Source organism: Botrytis byssoidea, assembly GCF_014898295.1.
Source record: "Botrytis byssoidea strain MUCL 94 chromosome Unknown BBYS_013, whole genome shotgun sequence".
Classification (NCBI taxonomy): Eukaryota; Fungi; Ascomycota; class Leotiomycetes; order Helotiales; family Sclerotiniaceae; genus Botrytis; species Botrytis byssoidea.
In genome coordinates this window covers 328,487-344,859 of record NW_024065854.1, presented here as the reverse complement: position 1 = coordinate 344,859, position 16,373 = coordinate 328,487, and the positions used below count along the sequence as shown (strand labels likewise).

Below are 16,373 nucleotides of genomic sequence, written 5' to 3'. Positions count from 1 at the left end.
TTTCCGCCTGTTTCTTACCTAAGCAAGTAACTTATGCTCCAGCAAGTCTTATATCACCACTTCCAACCACTTTGAATCGAAGTCCATGTTCTTCTTCCAATGCTAACAACACGTCGGAGAGTACCCCGCCACAATAATAGCATGTAGCTTACATAGAAACAAATATAAGTTTCCACATAAACGAATTAACCCAGATGTCTGTCACCTATCCCATCAAAATTCACCCTACGCACTCGAAAACTCCATGAAACCTTCCGTCGCACCCTCACCGCCGACTGCAACAGCAAAAAGAGTAGCCCCTTCTGTCTTACTCAGGTTTTTCCAAGCATGCCATCCCCCCCGTTGAATAACCACATCTCCCTTTTTGACAATCCTTTTCTCCCCACTATTGGTCGAGTACTCTAATTCGCCCTCCGCTATATGTACATAATCAAGCGTATGCGTACGATGCATAAACCCCTCGGTTCCATTGGAATTAGGATCGAAGTGCAAAAATGCAGCTGCGCTACCACCAGCTGAAGGAAAGGTGACTATTTTCTCTTGCTTGGTGATTTCTTGGTGTGCTTTGAGGTCGGTTTCATCGGTGAGTGAGGGTGTAGAGGTCGCAGAGTAGGCGTATCTCAATGTCAAGCCGGGATGTGTCGACTTCGTTACAAATGAGGTGGAATCAACAAAGGTGGTGGTTTTTCCATCAGGAGAATTGGTGGTAACGTAACATTTGTTATCAAAATCTGGGGTGTACGAAGACATGCTGAACCGATCTTCCTAGAAATTCTTGAACCTGAGATATCTAGAGCAAAGGCTTGCTCTACTGGGAGTTAATTTATTTTGATGTCGTGGGCTTATGATTAAACAAGTGGGAGAAGGTGGTGATATATGTTCAACAATCAATGAGCTGATGTGCTGTGGTGGACCTACCTATCGTGTATTTGTTTTATAGTCGATAAATTTGTAAATCACTCACTATAACGATTGGTGGATTTTGATGCCAAATCCGAAGAGACGCTACCGTTAATGTTGTCGAACGCTGAAGGATTCGTGCTTTCGATATTGATTGGATTGCCGGTGATATGCTCATTTCGCTTGGTGTTCTGGTTGTGAGGATTGTTGGCAGGTTAAAACATACATGTACTTTCGCCAATCAACGAAGCTTTAGAGGGGTTTCGATATCCACAGCCAAATTCATGGCGAATTAAGGAGATCAACTTCTCATGGTTGTATGACAGCGTCTCTTGGAAAAGAAATAGTTTTCCAGAAAGAGCAAGCAAATATACCATCTGACACACGAAAAATTCTGTCAAAAGAGCTATGACAACTTATCTGAGCCACTCAATGTTGATTCATAACTGGTAATGAACGATCTCACTGAAAATTGACCGGTGCGGGGTAAACAATCACCACTCTTGCACTCATCAATTCTGTGGAAACCATGAATCCTTCATTCGCCCAAAAGACACGAAAATTCTGAAAGAAACAAAAACCCTCAACACTAGTGGCAGAATCGTCTATAACAAAAGTAGTTGTAGGATTCGCAGGATCTTAAATAGGCAGCTGATTTGTGCCTCGTTGTCTCACCGTTCTGTCTCATGAATCTTTGTACTATACACACTCGTGTGTGAATTGAAGAGGTGTGAGTGAGCTAAACTCACAGCAATTTGCAAAAGAAGACAAGTCAGTCATAAGCTCAATTGGTTGATGAACCTTTCGAAGTTGTATTCTACCTCGTATGGATGATATGGATGAAGTCGAGAAAGATATGCGTGTCGTGCTTAATCAGCATTAAATCGTGACACCAGACCTCGCTCATTTGCAAAAATTCTCTACATTTTCATCTCGATGTTCAAATCGACACAATTGATGAGAGCTAAGCTACAACTTTAAGAGTAACACCATGCAGTCCATACGCAAATATGCCAGGCATAACAACAAGTCAATGAGAGAGTAGTGGAGTAACTGATTCTGGCAAATGACTTCATTTTATCAGCGCGATGTCATATGTTTTAAAAAGTGTCAGCTCCTACACTCGTTGGCTACTCCAATTGATTGGCTATAGGCAAAATATGATAGAAGCTTCTGATACCTCCATGAATACTATCAGACTTTGCTCTGACAAAGTTGTCTTTGGCACAGCTTCTGGCTGATGATTCTGATTCCGAAACCATTAGAAGGGCTGGAACCCATCCATTATCTGGCGCGAGGAATCTTTTATAAAAAGTTTATCTCGCACTTCAACTGGTCTTAGAATTTTCATTAATGCAACTGGCTCTCCTGGGACTGTACCTTGGATCAACATTGTCCACTGCTATTACCTTTTTAAAGTTCTGTTGAAGTTTGCTTGCTGGAGACTTATCCACCTATCGGCCTCCTTTCCTTCGAACCTTATCTGCACCTTCCAAACAAGTTTATCTATTGTTATGTTTTGAGTTGGTGCAGGTTCTGGTACATTCTGATATGGCATTCATATTGGTATTGTCGGTTTCTTCTGCGCTTTCACTCGGCTTGTAGTTTATTTGTATCAAGAGTCGAGGAAATTTTCAACAGGTTTCTAATATTTTGGATATATGCGGTTCTTGTTTGAAGAGAATTCCTGGAAAGCGATAGATAAAAGCTCATGTGCAATCTTTGCTTTTATTTTGAATTCCATGGTCTCAGGAGTCTACAGGTACTGACACTGGAAAAACCAAGTCTAGAAACTTTTTCTCCCTTATATATGGCTTCGAGGAAGATACTGCCAAGAGATTAGACCCCCTCGGTGCCCTCCCCGCCTCCTTAAAAGAGGACTACATAGCTCCACCCCCAACTTGGCAATCCCTAGTTCATGTCTCCACTCGTTCTCAGATATTTTCAGATTCCAGCTTCCGGGGCCTAAAAAGTTTGGTACCGTGATCGTTATGGACAAGGTATGGGTATTGAAGAGGAAAAGGAGGATAAAGTTGATCACAAAAGAGGTGGACATAACGGGACACTGGATGAAGTTTGAGGTGAAGGATTAGGTTAATGAGCTTTTGGAAGAGGTTTTCAGAGGAGATTGAAATGAAGAGATCGCTGGAGAAGAATGAGATGTATTCCGTTGGGGATCAAGAATTGAAAGCGTATCTGAGAATGATTGAATCAAAAATTGAAAATCGAGTTTGTTTTTTTAGTTTTTTAGTTTTTTATGGTTTATGTGTTCTGTTGATTGTTTCTATTCTATGCCTATCTCTCCATCTTTTAACAAATGAAATTCATGACGATGCTTGCTATAAATGATTGTTGTTGGTTTCCCTTTCCTACCCCCCCTCTTCCGAGACCCAATATCTGCAATGTCCAAACTCCAAAATAAATTCACCTATCCATGTCCGAATGAAAACCCAACCCTCTCCTCAGATTTACCCTTTTGACACCCTAGACCTCCATCATACCATCCCGACTTAATCTCTTTCCCTGCCAAACCTTCATTCCCGCAAAGTAAGGACGGGAAGTATCAGCTCCGTTACTGGCGTAGAAGGTTTCGAATGCGGCGATCTCACTGGGATGAATATAGTGAAAGAGCAACATCATGTTAAGCATCAACACTCCGTCGAAGATAATCAGGAATACCTCATGACTTCTAATGAGCCCAGTGGTGCCTGTCAAGTTCTCTACCAAGCGGATTAAAGATCGAATGGCAATAAGAGCAGAAGCGATGTAAGAGTTGTAGCCTCAGCTTATCGCACACTAAACGAAAACACACCAAAAACCCTCATTTCTTCAACTTTTGAATTATATATTATTTCAATCAAAAAATGAAATGAATCTTTTGAATAGATATTTAGAATAGTGATTTAATAAAATAATTTAAAAAAATAAATAGAATATTTTTATTAATTCTTTTAAAGAAATTATAGATCTTTGAAATCAAAAATTTCAAAAATTTCAAAAAAATCGATTTTTTTGTATAGCAAAAGTGTTATATATAATAATTTTTAAAAAATTTCAATTTTAAAAGTCAACAATTTTTTCAAAAATATTATTAAAAATATTCTAATCATTTTTTTAAATTTAAAATACTAATATCTTTTATATATCAAATTTTCAAATCAATAATTCAATATTCAATGAAATAATTAAAGAAATTAATTTATATAGAAAAACAGCTTTTTCGCAGGGATTTTGTTACGAAATAAGGTGGTGTGCGATAAGCTGAGGCCATAACTCTTACATAGCCACGAGATGTCTCATGTATGGGATATTATTACGGGTTGACTTTGGTTCCACGGTTCTGGTGATGCGCTCTGTGGGATTCTGCGAAATATTGTATTGGAACTTCGCGACTGTGAAGACAAAGATGGCAAGGAAGACTAGTTGTTCGCCCAAACCCATCATGACAAGTCTGTTACCCAGTCTGATCCAACTGACAGGCAAATTAGTCATGAGGCGAAAGATGGAACCGACGATGAGGATGATGACGGAGAAACAATCGAAAAAGAGGAAGATCTTTTGGAATCTGCTTAGGCGAATTTGAGATTGTGGTTCACCGCCGACGGCTTTGACGAGATGCTCATAGTACATGTAGACTGCTGCTGCCATGATGGTTGGAGACACGAGAATACAGGTGTATTGAATGCCGAAAGGAATAACCGAGAAAGTTGGTGATTCGAAGTGTGAGATTAAGCGGCACGCATAACCGATTGCTTCGACTTTAATAGATGTCAGTACAATAGCTTCACTCTGGGTTATTTAGTGACTTACGTAAGCCTCCAACTGCAATGGGGATGAAGAACTTGGTCTTTGATCGCGAAATTTGATATGTGTGTAGAAGTGTTGACTGGACGAAAATTGCTGCGAACATAGCTGCAACTGCCATGCTTGGCACATAGCAGTAGTATGCACATGATTCTAGAGTTGTTGTAGCCACCATGATTGCGATTATTTGTGTTATTGGAGTATGAATCTGGGGAAGTGGAGAAAGATTCGGAAGTTATAATGAGGAATTAGATATCATATGGATAGTATGTATAGTATGATAAGATGTGGTGTGAAGATATATTTTCTCGAGAGAAGACCCCTCATCTATATACCAACACATAGAATCCATCATGATAGCAGTCGCACATTATGTTGGCATTTCGAAAAGACCGTCTTATGTCGAAACACAATACCATTTCCTGGCGTCCCATATCTAGAATTAAAATAGCACATCTTGGCCACAGCAAGGAAAAGTTTAAGGATATCTTGAATCAATCAAATCGCTTCGCATAACGCATAGCGAAGTTTAACAGGGAATTTAGAGTAGTGCTTAGCTTAAACAGCCCAAAGTGGGGACTTCCAGAACCCCGAATACGCAAATGCGAAAGTTTAAATTCAATTAGCGTGTACCGCAGCGATCCTCTAAAGACTTTCTCAAGTTTCATAGGGCTTAATGGAATTTGATCGACAGCTGTCAATTTGAAACTCCAATCTATAACCTCCGACTTTCATCTTATCATAGATACATTTTGTCGATGATCCAGTGGCTTGGTGATATTGATGAAATGAGGGGAAATAAATTTTGCAAACCTGGCAACGTGTGGACAGGACGGTAAAAAAGAGTAGGTACACAGAACTTTCCAGACTTTTGGTGCAAAGTCTCGTCAAGCATTGGTTACAAGGAGATGTGCCTGTACTGCAGAACCATTGAAGAATCCTCAACGCTCCCCCAATACATGGTGAGTGGATCTACCCCATAGCCTGCCTTTATGTTTGCTTTGTAAAATCCAAACTTTTTCGACGAAATCAGAGACCCAGCCCTAGGTCCCCACGAATATCTAAGCTGAGGGCACCCAGTGAGCTTATATTTGCTGCGCTTCCTTTTGGTGGGCTTCCATTTCTCCGTGTCATGGCAGCAAGGACCCAAAAAACAACTATTTGATCCATTGCTTGTTATCAGGCCCCCTTTTATATATCTATATCCGAAAACTGCGGATGGCTTATTTTGTGGGTCTACTCAATCCCAACGTCTCAAATGTTCAAATTCAAGACGGCCGTCTGGGAGTTCATCTTCTTCCCAACCTGGGACAACCCTACAAACTTGTATGCAATTCCTCGGATCGAGAATCAACCCTTTGAGTAGCAGCATGCGCTCTTGTCATCAGCGGTAAATGTGATTTCGTAGTAAGGTTGATCTCGAAACATATGTCGATCTTTCGCTCGATATCTGCGGTGATATAGAGGCTCTACCTGACAGTCTTCATGAAACTTTGCAATGATCAATGCGTCTTCATCAAAGTCTTGGATGGAGAGATGATTGTTTCGTCAAAGTTGTGATGGCCGTCAGTTTCGCTAGTCTAGGAAGACAAAACCAATAGTTTGATGATCAATCAAAGCTGCACCATACAATAGCCATGAACCACACACTTACATGGTCTGCTTGGCCGATTGAGTATCCCCATTTGTCACGAGTGTTCAAGATTATAGGTGTGCCATTCTTATTTCAGAGATAGAACCTACAGCTAATATCTTGTGATATGTTCAGAAGAATGCTCCTCAAGTAAAGCAGATCATCACTACCTCACCCTTTGCCTCGATTAGAGATCTGTAAAGGGGTCTTAGAATCAAGCTATATATAGAATGAGAAGGTTTGAAATTCACTACCTATGATTTTGCAGCGAATACCCACATGAACACCAATCGAAGAGTGTGTCAAAAGCTTTCGCTTAAAAGGCAGCATAGGACTCTACGAAAGAATTGACGACCAGCTTCAGTCTGTCTATTATCCGCTATATTATGGCATACAGAGAGAGTGTGCAGAATGTCACATCGCTTGACAATCGTAATGCTTCATCGCAGATATTCATCTCTTCGATTGGTTGGATAACATTGTCTAAAATATCAATTTCTTTGGCTGTGCTGGTATCCATGATGTGGGAGAACTTCATGATCGCGCTTGTCTGAATCACATCTCCTGTGGCGTAGGCTTCAATATGATAGGATTTCAACGGTTTTGTTTTAACTCAAGTCCACAGTTCGCTAGCTAATTTCGTGTTAGCTACTCCACTTGAGCTAAGCATACATTTCTGTTTGCAAATTGTACAATAGTAGCAATAGCAGATTTCCGCCGCGGCTGCTACGAATTCACGAGAACGAATTTTATAAGTTGATCCGACCTTCCTATGAGCCAAGTGTCATGACAGGAAACTTCACCTCACTTCTACTCTCTTTCGCCAACGTCTGATCGACCTGCCAGGGTGTCTGTGGCTTTCCTTCTTCAAATACTCCTCCAACTGGCCTGTAATTAATATAAAAATGAAATGATCCCAATTCATGCAGCAGTCTATTCCACTCTCCACTTGCGTTTTTCTTTTCCAAGTCGATTGACAATTTCATGAGAGTTCTGAATCCGTGTTTTTGATAGAGACTGCGGCCGTTGTCGGATGCCTGAAATTTTCAGAGGACTTAGTACGTTCTGGAGAGCCTCTTAAGCTACAACGGAGAGCAAGAAAGAGCAGTCAACGTTGAATTTTGCTTACCTCGATGAATCCTTCCAATCCTAACTTATCTGCCATGTTAGTACCCCAGTCCATCAGAAGTGTGCCGATACCTTTTCCTCTGTACTTTGGATGTACTGAAGTTTGATTCAGTGCTACATAAGAATGGCTATGTTACAACAGTTCCGACAAGACGATGCAGATTACAGAGCAAAATTTGGGAATATTGGCTTGCCTATATGAGGTCTATTTATCCACTGTTGCCGAGGTGTATAACACTGTCTCACAAATTCGGTCGCGAAATTCCTACCTTCTCCTTCCGGCCACCAAGTCGCAACTATCTTGGGGAGCTCGTTAGGCCAAGGCGTCTCTATAAATATGAGCCACTAAGTTATCTACCATCAGCACAATGAAGGTATCAATAGATATGGGGAGAAACCACCTGACAAGCACCAATAAGTGCACCATTACTCTGGTCGACTACATAAATCCAATGGCTAACACCCTCCTTGGTACGCCAAATGAGTATTCCATGCTCTCTCCTTGTCGGCCAAGACAGCCGCCTCATAATCTTGAGATGTAGGACCGTGTACTGGATGGAAAAGTTGGAAAGATGATATGTAGGGTTCGCGCCAGGCAACCCAAGCTAAATCGACAATTGAGTCTGATTCGGCGCGAGTTGTGACTTCGTGAAGTGTGTATGTTGAGGACATCGTGTATACAATGGGATTTTAAAAGGAGATTTTGTTTTCGAAAACAAGTAATCATGAGGAAAGGTCTCGCTCTGTCCTTGGGAAACACGATTTTTGGGGGTACATATAAAGTAACATGACTTTTGTCTTATGAGGCACCTACAAGATGAAAAATCACTCTGGTCAATCAAAATCAACAACTGGATCAATATTCAAACAGTGTTATCCGGTTGGGCCTATTCTGAGTTTAGTCTTGGTGCGGGGAAGACTATTTCCGGCTTATGATTATGCATGCATGTTGGTGGCCCGGTACGTAGCCTAGTACGTACCAGTAGGTACGTATCCATATCGCAATATGGCCCTCGAACTGTCACTGAAATTATGAGTAAATTACTAAATGTCGGAAATTTTTTGCGAAATTTATAAGCTAATCATCGTTCATAGTCTGCGTTTTGGCGAACGCCGTATTAGACAAATGCTCCAGAAATTCCAGTTGAGCCCTACTCATGAGGGTTTAGTCCTTCCGAAGACCTATTTTCATAATTGTGATTCTCATGTTTTTATTAAGATTACGAACAACTCTCACTCAGCGTATTTAATCAGAGATGCTGAGGAATATCACCAGTCGCGCATCAAGATAGTAGCCATTTGGGTGGCTCTAGAAAATACCAAATAGAGAATAATTACAAGGATGGTGCGATGCTAAAGTCCTCTACCGCAAAAGGAAAGAGGGGCACCGCTATAAGGCTACGGTCGCAAATCTAAAATTCACGACACAACGAACCTTCGACGAAATCACAACTTTAACAACAACATCGCATCAAGCGGTGTTAGCCCATATTAGACGTATTGAATCGAAGCAAATTTTAAGGGCATCAAAGCAGTGGGGTTGTCCTGATTCCAGCAAACACAGCAGCCCCAACTCTTAAGCAGATCGCTGCTGACAGTTTGACTTGACCATCCAATCCAGATCGAGTTTTCTTTCTGGCTCGGCAAAACGGCAAGAAATATTTCTCCAAATTGCTATGTTTCCTTGTGTCAGGATTGCACTCGCGCCGAATCCTTCTTCACTTCGTTCTTCACTGCGCAAGCACAAGGGCGAAAGCTCTTTACGGAGAGAAGTCAGACGCTGACCTACGGGCTTACCAAGTATCTGGCTTTATTGATTGAAACGACTAGTAAACATTCAAACCCCATATTTTCTTGAATCATGGCTCTTCGCTGTCGTTATTCTAGTCGTTGTAGCTCCATTGATGAGACTGTCGTCGCACTCACCGCTGTACCCCGCCAGAAAGGTAATCCTTAGATCGGACGGCATGGATTTTCAAAACAAAAGATGAACCCCACTAAAGCTTATCATTCTAGCAGTATGTTTCAAGACGGCGAATTAACGAGAGGGATCCCGTTTTCGCCGCATGATTCTGGAACCTATCGCGTTTCAGATGCAGCCGCACTCGACAAAACACAGAATGGCTACTCGCACACCCCAGCATCACAGCTTATCATTGCCGATATTGATATCATAGAAGCATGCAATTATGCAGGCAGAGTTCTTGAAGAGGGCGCATTGTTTCGAAACTACACAGCTATCAGCCCTCTCGCTTTGCCCTACGAGCTGCATGGAATTTAGTCCAGAGTACATGCATAGACGGTGGCGAACAATTACAACTTTAGGCTCAGAATTGATGCGGGTTATCCAGCATGTCATTGTTAACTTATATGGGGCCAGCATAATGTTTATATATGGCTATCCCTCACTACAGAACACACGACACAGATTCTCGACACGCTAGCCGCTATGACTATGTTACCATTGATGGGTAAACAGGAGAATACATTGAACAATTGGGCTTCAAATAACCTGGGCAGGCCTCGGGATGGCTACATGGTCTTTTTAATGAGCGAGACAGGTCTACAGCAAGAACAAATAGATCACTGGTGGACCAGTCAAGAGAATACTCGTAAGTGAAATATGTTTTTATCTGGTACGGAAGAAGTTTCTCACAGTTGAATTTAGGCCCCAATATTATAAGCACGTCTGGAGAAGTAGGGCTACTTTCTGAGATTGACGCGTGTGGTTCTGGAAGCCGCAACTCCAAACGTGCACAACTCGACTTTGCAGACTCGACACCCTTCCTATGGGGCAACAACATACAAGACTTCGATGCAGCGTTTTCCGATCTTGATGATTGGTCTCTTCTTGGACGATCATGTTGTGATTTGCATGGACCCTCCTCCACAGATCTGATGAATTTTCACACCCACAAAAACTGGTGCGATCAGTCGACGGAACATGGTCTCCTTCACTCAGATACTATGACATCCTCCGATGCCGATTCAGTATCGTCGATATCATCAGGTTATGAGAGTAAGCGAGCTTCCAACAGATCATCCGGACGTACTTGGGGCACTACATCAACGCTTTTCTCCGTAGACGAGACCCAGGAGACAGCCCTAACTAACGCACCCCAGAGCTTCCAGCATCATCAGATTATACAGCCAACAAAATTTCCTTCAGTTTCGAATTCACAACACAAATCAGCTGATGATCTCGACACAAGCGAGTTCACTACTCGATACCACAGCTTGGAATCTACCCCTCGTTCAACCGCAAGCCTGAGACGCAAATCAAATACAAATCTCAATTCTAAGAAATTGCCGGATATACCTCAAAAGCTTTCAAGATATAGCTGTACTAAATGCGGTCAGCCATTCGAACGTAAAGGTGCTAAGGGCGACTGGAAAAGGCACGAACAGACAAAGTGCGAGCAACAGAAACTGTGGTACTGTATGCCTCAAGCGCCCACTTTTCAGGCATTTAATATGTGGCATTGCATGTTATGCAGTACCTCTGATGGAAATCGCGATGGGATGGCTGGCCATATCACCAATGAACACCGATTTCAAAATTGCTGGAGTAAACCTTTGTCTGAAAGGAGCCATCCCAGGAAGGACAAGTTAAGGGATCATTTGAAGAAACATCATGCTTTATCGGAAGGATCCACTGGATGGGAAGCGTGGCATCAAGATTTGCCCGAAAAGAAGGCTTGGGGCTGCGGCTTCTGTGGTGATTGCTTTTTTACTTGGGATAGTAAGTCATATGTTCATCTCCATATAGTGATTTTTTTTAACTTATTTTATTTATTTATTTGTGTGGAATTGACCTAGTTGACGAAATGGATTACAAATAACTTGGGCCCATGAAAACTGATTTTTACTAACCTCAAACAGCAAGACTTGAACATATTGCCGAGCACTACGAAAATCAAGGTCTTGACGTATCACAATGGTCATTAACGAATGTAATCAAAGGCTTGCTCAAACAACCTAGAGAATGGGATGTATTGACTGCTTGGAACACAATCGTTGGTCACAATGACAAACCCTGTACGTGGTCAGATAATGACGCTCTGATGTTGCAGCGCAAATTAGAGTATCGAGAGGGGACACCACAGAGCCTGGCCGAAGAGGCGAGAAGATTAGCTAAAAGATCTCCTCATAATTCCGTACCGCAGACTTGGCCCCTCTGTGAATCTCGTGCAGTAAAACTAACACGAGATTTGTTGAATGAGCCTCCGAGAACGGATCCTTTGAGCAGGCATGGCAGCGTCTTTGATGGGGAATCTTCTTGGGCACATGTTAAGCACGAAGATTTCGGGATGGAAGGTGATAATTACGGTGGATATATCTAATGGTCGAGCAATCTAAATGAATCTGAATGGTAGAGACGTACGCAGAAACAATGGTATGTGGGAGCCGGCTATCCACATCCATCATATCCTAGAGTTTTCGTATTCATCAGTCGATGACCGTATGAGAATTCTGGCGTCTTTCAGGAATTTATACCTGAGAATGAGCGTGGCCTGGTGCTGAACGCTACAGATGAATTCATCATTTGGTCAGATATTCAAGTAACCTAGAAGGTGAAAGGATGGACCCAGCGGGACCCAGCGGGGAGGGATCTTGGGCTGGAAAAGGCAATAATATCGATTTGGTGATTGAAAGTCCCCCGAAATCAGGTTTCCGGTAGGGCTGGTGGTGCTTAATATAAATTCAAAGTTCATATATCAAAGCAGACTTCAGGAAAGTTTTTAATCATAACAATAATACACTTTCTTTCATCGCTCCACCCAAGACGCAGGAATCTAATTATGTCAGTGAGGTCTTTCAATGATGACTTTGATCAGTCAGAAAAAATGATAGAAGTGATGTGAAATTGTACAAAGTTGGAGGAACTCTGTATCGACAGCTCTGTCGCATACAAGGCTTATTGTGAAAAGTTTGCAGCACACTGTCGATGATATATTTCACCAAGAATGTTTCCCAATCTTCTACGGAAATGTAATTAGAGCTCTACTTTCGTTCCGATCCAGGATTGAGGCAGCTCTGATATTGGTTCCAATCAACTTCGTGTCCAGACTTGGAAGTAAGTGGTGAATGTTACCATCACTATCTGTGGGAGAGCATCACAAACATTCTTAAAGTATATGAGATGGCCGTATCGCAACAGCCTTTCAAGAAAAGAACGAGAAGATTGAGATAACTGCTTCTTCTATGTCCACCCGTCGAACGTCGGATCCTCCTGGAGGAACAACTCGCCTTGAGAATGGATACTCGTGAGATTGGGCATGGCACATCCAGCGGATGAAGATAATTGCTTTCTAATCTATTTCGCATGAACTTTGCTTCCACTTAGGACTGATTAACTCAAACTTCAGTACTTGTGCACAGAACTGGGAAAACTTGACCACAATTCCACCCTCGAGAGATATTACAGTTCACTTGTCCATACTCTGCTATAGGTATTTTAACTTTGAAGTGCTATTGCACATCCTACTGGATGCTTTCGATAAAAATAATTGGGAAACCACATCCTGCACGGGATACTTGTCCATTTAGAACGTTGGCTTGTTAAATTTGGAGAATTGGCGAGAAAGCTGTTCTGTTTATTAACATATCGCTAATTGATTTAGTGAACTCATGATTGAGACGGAAGTCCTGAAGAATCAATGGAATAGTACCCGAGTCCATGATGAAAAATACAATGATAGGGTCTTCGCGTGTGAAAATCGAATTCTCTCTGCCATTCCAAATAATGGTAATGCTGATCGCCTCTGTTCCTGTATATACCGTATTTAAAGCCCGTGAACGATTGAGCAATGCGGCTAGTTCTGGAAATTATCAAAGGGCAGGTGTGATGGATGTCCATAGTTAGGGAATGGCTAACTAGATGTCAGGTGCGAAAATTCGAAAAGCATGTGATGATCATAATTTGATATCTTGAATGACTGAATCCCAGAACTAAAAACTTCGTGGTACTGCAATTTGGACTGTTATAAGCCTCGCATATGAGAGAAATGAACATCGAAGATAGGAAATTTTGAGGATGCATGTTGTTCCCGAAGTGTTTGATGAGAAGGAGAATTTTATGGGGTTGGAAATATACGTTGATCTTGTGAAGCATCAACAGGAGGGCGCCTTGCTGTTCCTGGTTGCTTCTTGAACTTCAAGGCCTAATTTCGTTTGATAAGTAACTTTAATATAGCGTCTCTGAGGTCTCAGTTTATTTTCACGCGCTAGAGGCTGACGTTCTCATATGTAAGCATATATTCCATTATCACGAGCTCGAAAATCTAATTTTCTGTAAAGCATTTATATTTGGTGAAATCCAACGTAGTACCACTTATCCGCCCCAGTTTTGAAAATCAGTCATTCTAAAGCGGACTGGCATAGAAGCTTCGATGATAAGTAGGTAATTTATTTTTGAAGAGTAATAAAAGGAAAGCAGAGCGAATGGCCGCAATAATAAGAATACAACGTTTCTGGATGATCGAGATCTTGCTAATTGAATTTCCTGCAATTCAAACGATCGAAGCTCATGGTCGACTTGCATATTTCCTTTCCGCCAATAAGACATTTGAACGTGAGATTATCGCCCTTATTGCCAAATATGATCTGCTGTTGAAAGTAAATCCCCTGCACTCGACAGCCGAGTTGAGCATTGAATTGCATATGAAGATTTTTACCGAAATTGAAGCTACTGTCTAGAGTTGACTGAATCTCTCCAACTTTCTCGACTCCTATGCCGCGTTAGCCTACAGTCTTGGTTTTAGCTTGATTATCAACAAACCAGGGTCAGAAAGATACTCGGGAGGCTCTGCTGAAACACAAGCATAAAGTGTACTTCTGAGTATTGTATTTATGTGAGGTTTATATGCCATCCGACAATCAATAACTCTAGAGGTATCCTTGGTTATTTGGTCCCCCTGCAGCATTTACTAGTTAGTATGAAAGGTAGGATAAAGCAAACAGCCTCTATGGTGTTGCAATGAAATCATAACGATCATCAGGGGTTTTGGTCGGACAACTGCCTAGTTACGGGTTTCAAAATATATATGGAGCTTGTTGAGTGACTTGCCTTGAAAATCAACCATTCCATTCGTCCACTACATCTTTTCAAATTTCCCCATGGGTCAATGTAAGAATCCTCCTCTGGGTCTATACCTTCTCGGAAAGGCATGCTCAAAGAAATACCATAATGACGACGGGTTTGCTTGAACCGGGGCGCGATTCCTTCTAACCCACGCAAGGCAGCGCCACGCACAATCGCTGATTGTCTTCAGAGATAATTAGCATAGCAGCAGACCAGAGGTTCATATTGATTGTAGCTTACGGGTGCAAAGGGCGCATCAAAGTTATTTTGCCATTTTGTCTGCACCACTTTTTCAACTGTTTATTGAGGTGTGGCGATTCCCCAAAGCCTCCGACCAGTATGATGCGCTGGATTATGATAGATTTTAGTAATATATCCTTCGATTCTGTTTAAAATAGGAGTCCAAACATACGTTGATTCTAGCATTTTTAGATTCCTTTGCTGCTGCCACTTGCTTCCCTACCAAACTTGTAATTTCTGCAATAACGGGATCAAACAAGTCCTCCATATCTTCGCTGGAGGGTTGTTAGTGAGATGAATGCTTTACAGGCGGACACAGGATTCTTACAAACTGAGCAAAACAAGTCGATCCTCCGTGTCGTAATGATCAGAATCCATAACATCAAGATTGAGAGGACCCAGCTCTCCTACCTCTCTCTCATCGGTACGTCCAAAATCCCGCTTCAATGTTTCAAAGGCCGCCATAAATCGACTACCTGGACCTTTTTGACTAAATGGCAGATCATCAAATGCTGACCCAAAGCGTTTGGAGAGCAAAAGGTGAAGATTTCGATCGATGTTTGTTGAACCACATTTTCCACCTGTTCAAGACGTTAAAATGCAGTTACAAAAGATTGGTTTTGTCGAGTTGGAAAAAGGCGACTTACCAATGCCAACACATAATTCGTCGAATATGAGGTATGGCTGCACCTGAATAATTGTGTACGTGGTAATGTCAACAGTTCCCCCACCACAGTCACATATAAGTATGTTCTCATTGCACTGAGTTCGTTAGTATCTTTCACCAAGGTACGCGTTTTCAGACTTACGGAAATTGGATTGAATGCATCTGATTTAGCGTATTCCTTCAAGGTTGCGATTGCTGCAGCTTCAGGCTCGGCAATGGTGTAGATTTCGTCTCCCGGTCTATTCCCAAAACCAGCGTTTTTTGCAGCTTTCAAGGTAGCATCTTTGGCCTCTTCTGACCACACAGCGGGTAAAGTTACCCAACATTCTATCGGAGTATTTTCAAAGGTCAGATCGGTCATCTGTTCCCGCAATGTGCTTGATACGTGTGTGTATACTTCGTGCAAATAGTCTTCACAAACACCAGCTGCATCTCGAAATGGAGGTAATTGTAGCATGCCACTCCCTGTCAAACTGGCGAGGGATGGATCGTCATGCTCCATCGCAGCAGCATTCTTATCAAGCAAAAGTTTTGTCCACGAGTAAGACTTCATCTTCGAGGTAACCTCAAATCCCCACTTGTTGTTTTTGGTCTTTAAATTTTCCTCGCTATACGCAATTCTTGTTGGAGTCTTCCAGGACACATGAGGATCCCCAGGCCATGGAGACATGATGTTAATATCCTCTAGGCCAGCTTTATCTGTGGTCACATAGCTGACGCCTGTAGTGATGTTATAGGAGAACAGTGTGAGGTTTGATTTCCTTACCTGAATATGTTGTACCATAATCAATTCCAATGACGATCTTATGGCCACTTCCTTTTGAAGTAAGAGAACTCATAGTCTTTTGGGAGGGGTTGCGGTTGCACATGACGATTGTGGTTACTGTAGTAACAGACCAGATTGAAAAAATTTCTGG

The 16,373-nt window shown here is 41.9% G+C and overlaps 5 protein-coding genes across 5 annotated transcripts; 1 reads left to right on the top strand and 4 right to left on the bottom strand.

Annotated features, from left to right (window-relative positions):
* Positions 1-225: 225 nt before the first annotated feature.
* On the bottom strand, positions 226-750 carry EAE97_006898 (uncharacterized protein; the record flags this gene model as incomplete). Its single annotated transcript, XM_038877411.1, has 1 exon — positions 226-750. The coding sequence occupies one exon, from the start codon at positions 748-750 to the stop codon at positions 226-228; it is 525 nt and encodes a 174-aa protein (XP_038731601.1).
* A 2,634-nt stretch (positions 751-3,384) lies between these two features.
* EAE97_006897 (uncharacterized protein) lies at positions 3,385-4,879 on the bottom strand (the record flags this gene model as incomplete). Its single annotated transcript, XM_038877410.1, has 3 exons — positions 3,385-3,579; positions 4,237-4,658; positions 4,711-4,879. The coding sequence occupies 3 exons, from the start codon at positions 4,877-4,879 to the stop codon at positions 3,385-3,387; spliced, it is 786 nt and encodes a 261-aa protein (XP_038731600.1).
* A 2,228-nt stretch (positions 4,880-7,107) lies between these two features.
* On the bottom strand, positions 7,108-8,137 carry EAE97_006896 (uncharacterized protein; the record flags this gene model as incomplete). The annotated part of the gene is made up of 3 exons (XM_038877409.1): positions 7,108-7,374; positions 7,467-7,561; positions 7,927-8,137. The coding sequence occupies 3 exons, from the start codon at positions 8,135-8,137 to the stop codon at positions 7,108-7,110; spliced, it is 573 nt and encodes a 190-aa protein (XP_038731599.1).
* A 601-nt stretch (positions 8,138-8,738) lies between these two features.
* On the top strand, positions 8,739-12,224 carry EAE97_006895 (uncharacterized protein). The gene is made up of 3 exons (XM_038877408.1): positions 8,739-10,077; positions 10,134-11,207; positions 11,348-12,224. The coding sequence occupies exons 1-3, from the start codon at positions 9,915-9,917 to the stop codon at positions 11,806-11,808; spliced, it is 1,698 nt and encodes a 565-aa protein (XP_038731598.1). The 5' UTR covers positions 8,739-9,914; the 3' UTR covers positions 11,809-12,224.
* A 1,551-nt stretch (positions 12,225-13,775) lies between these two features.
* On the bottom strand, positions 13,776-16,325 carry EAE97_006894 (uncharacterized protein; the record flags this gene model as incomplete). Its single annotated transcript, XM_038877407.1, has 9 exons — positions 13,776-14,196; positions 14,247-14,382; positions 14,496-14,733; positions 14,790-14,896; positions 14,962-15,064; positions 15,118-15,370; positions 15,437-15,551; positions 15,599-16,176; positions 16,223-16,325. 9 exons carry the CDS (start codon positions 16,323-16,325, stop codon positions 13,958-13,960), a joined length of 1,872 nt encoding a protein of 623 aa, XP_038731597.1. The 3' UTR covers positions 13,776-13,957.
* Positions 16,326-16,373: the final 48 nt, after the last annotated feature.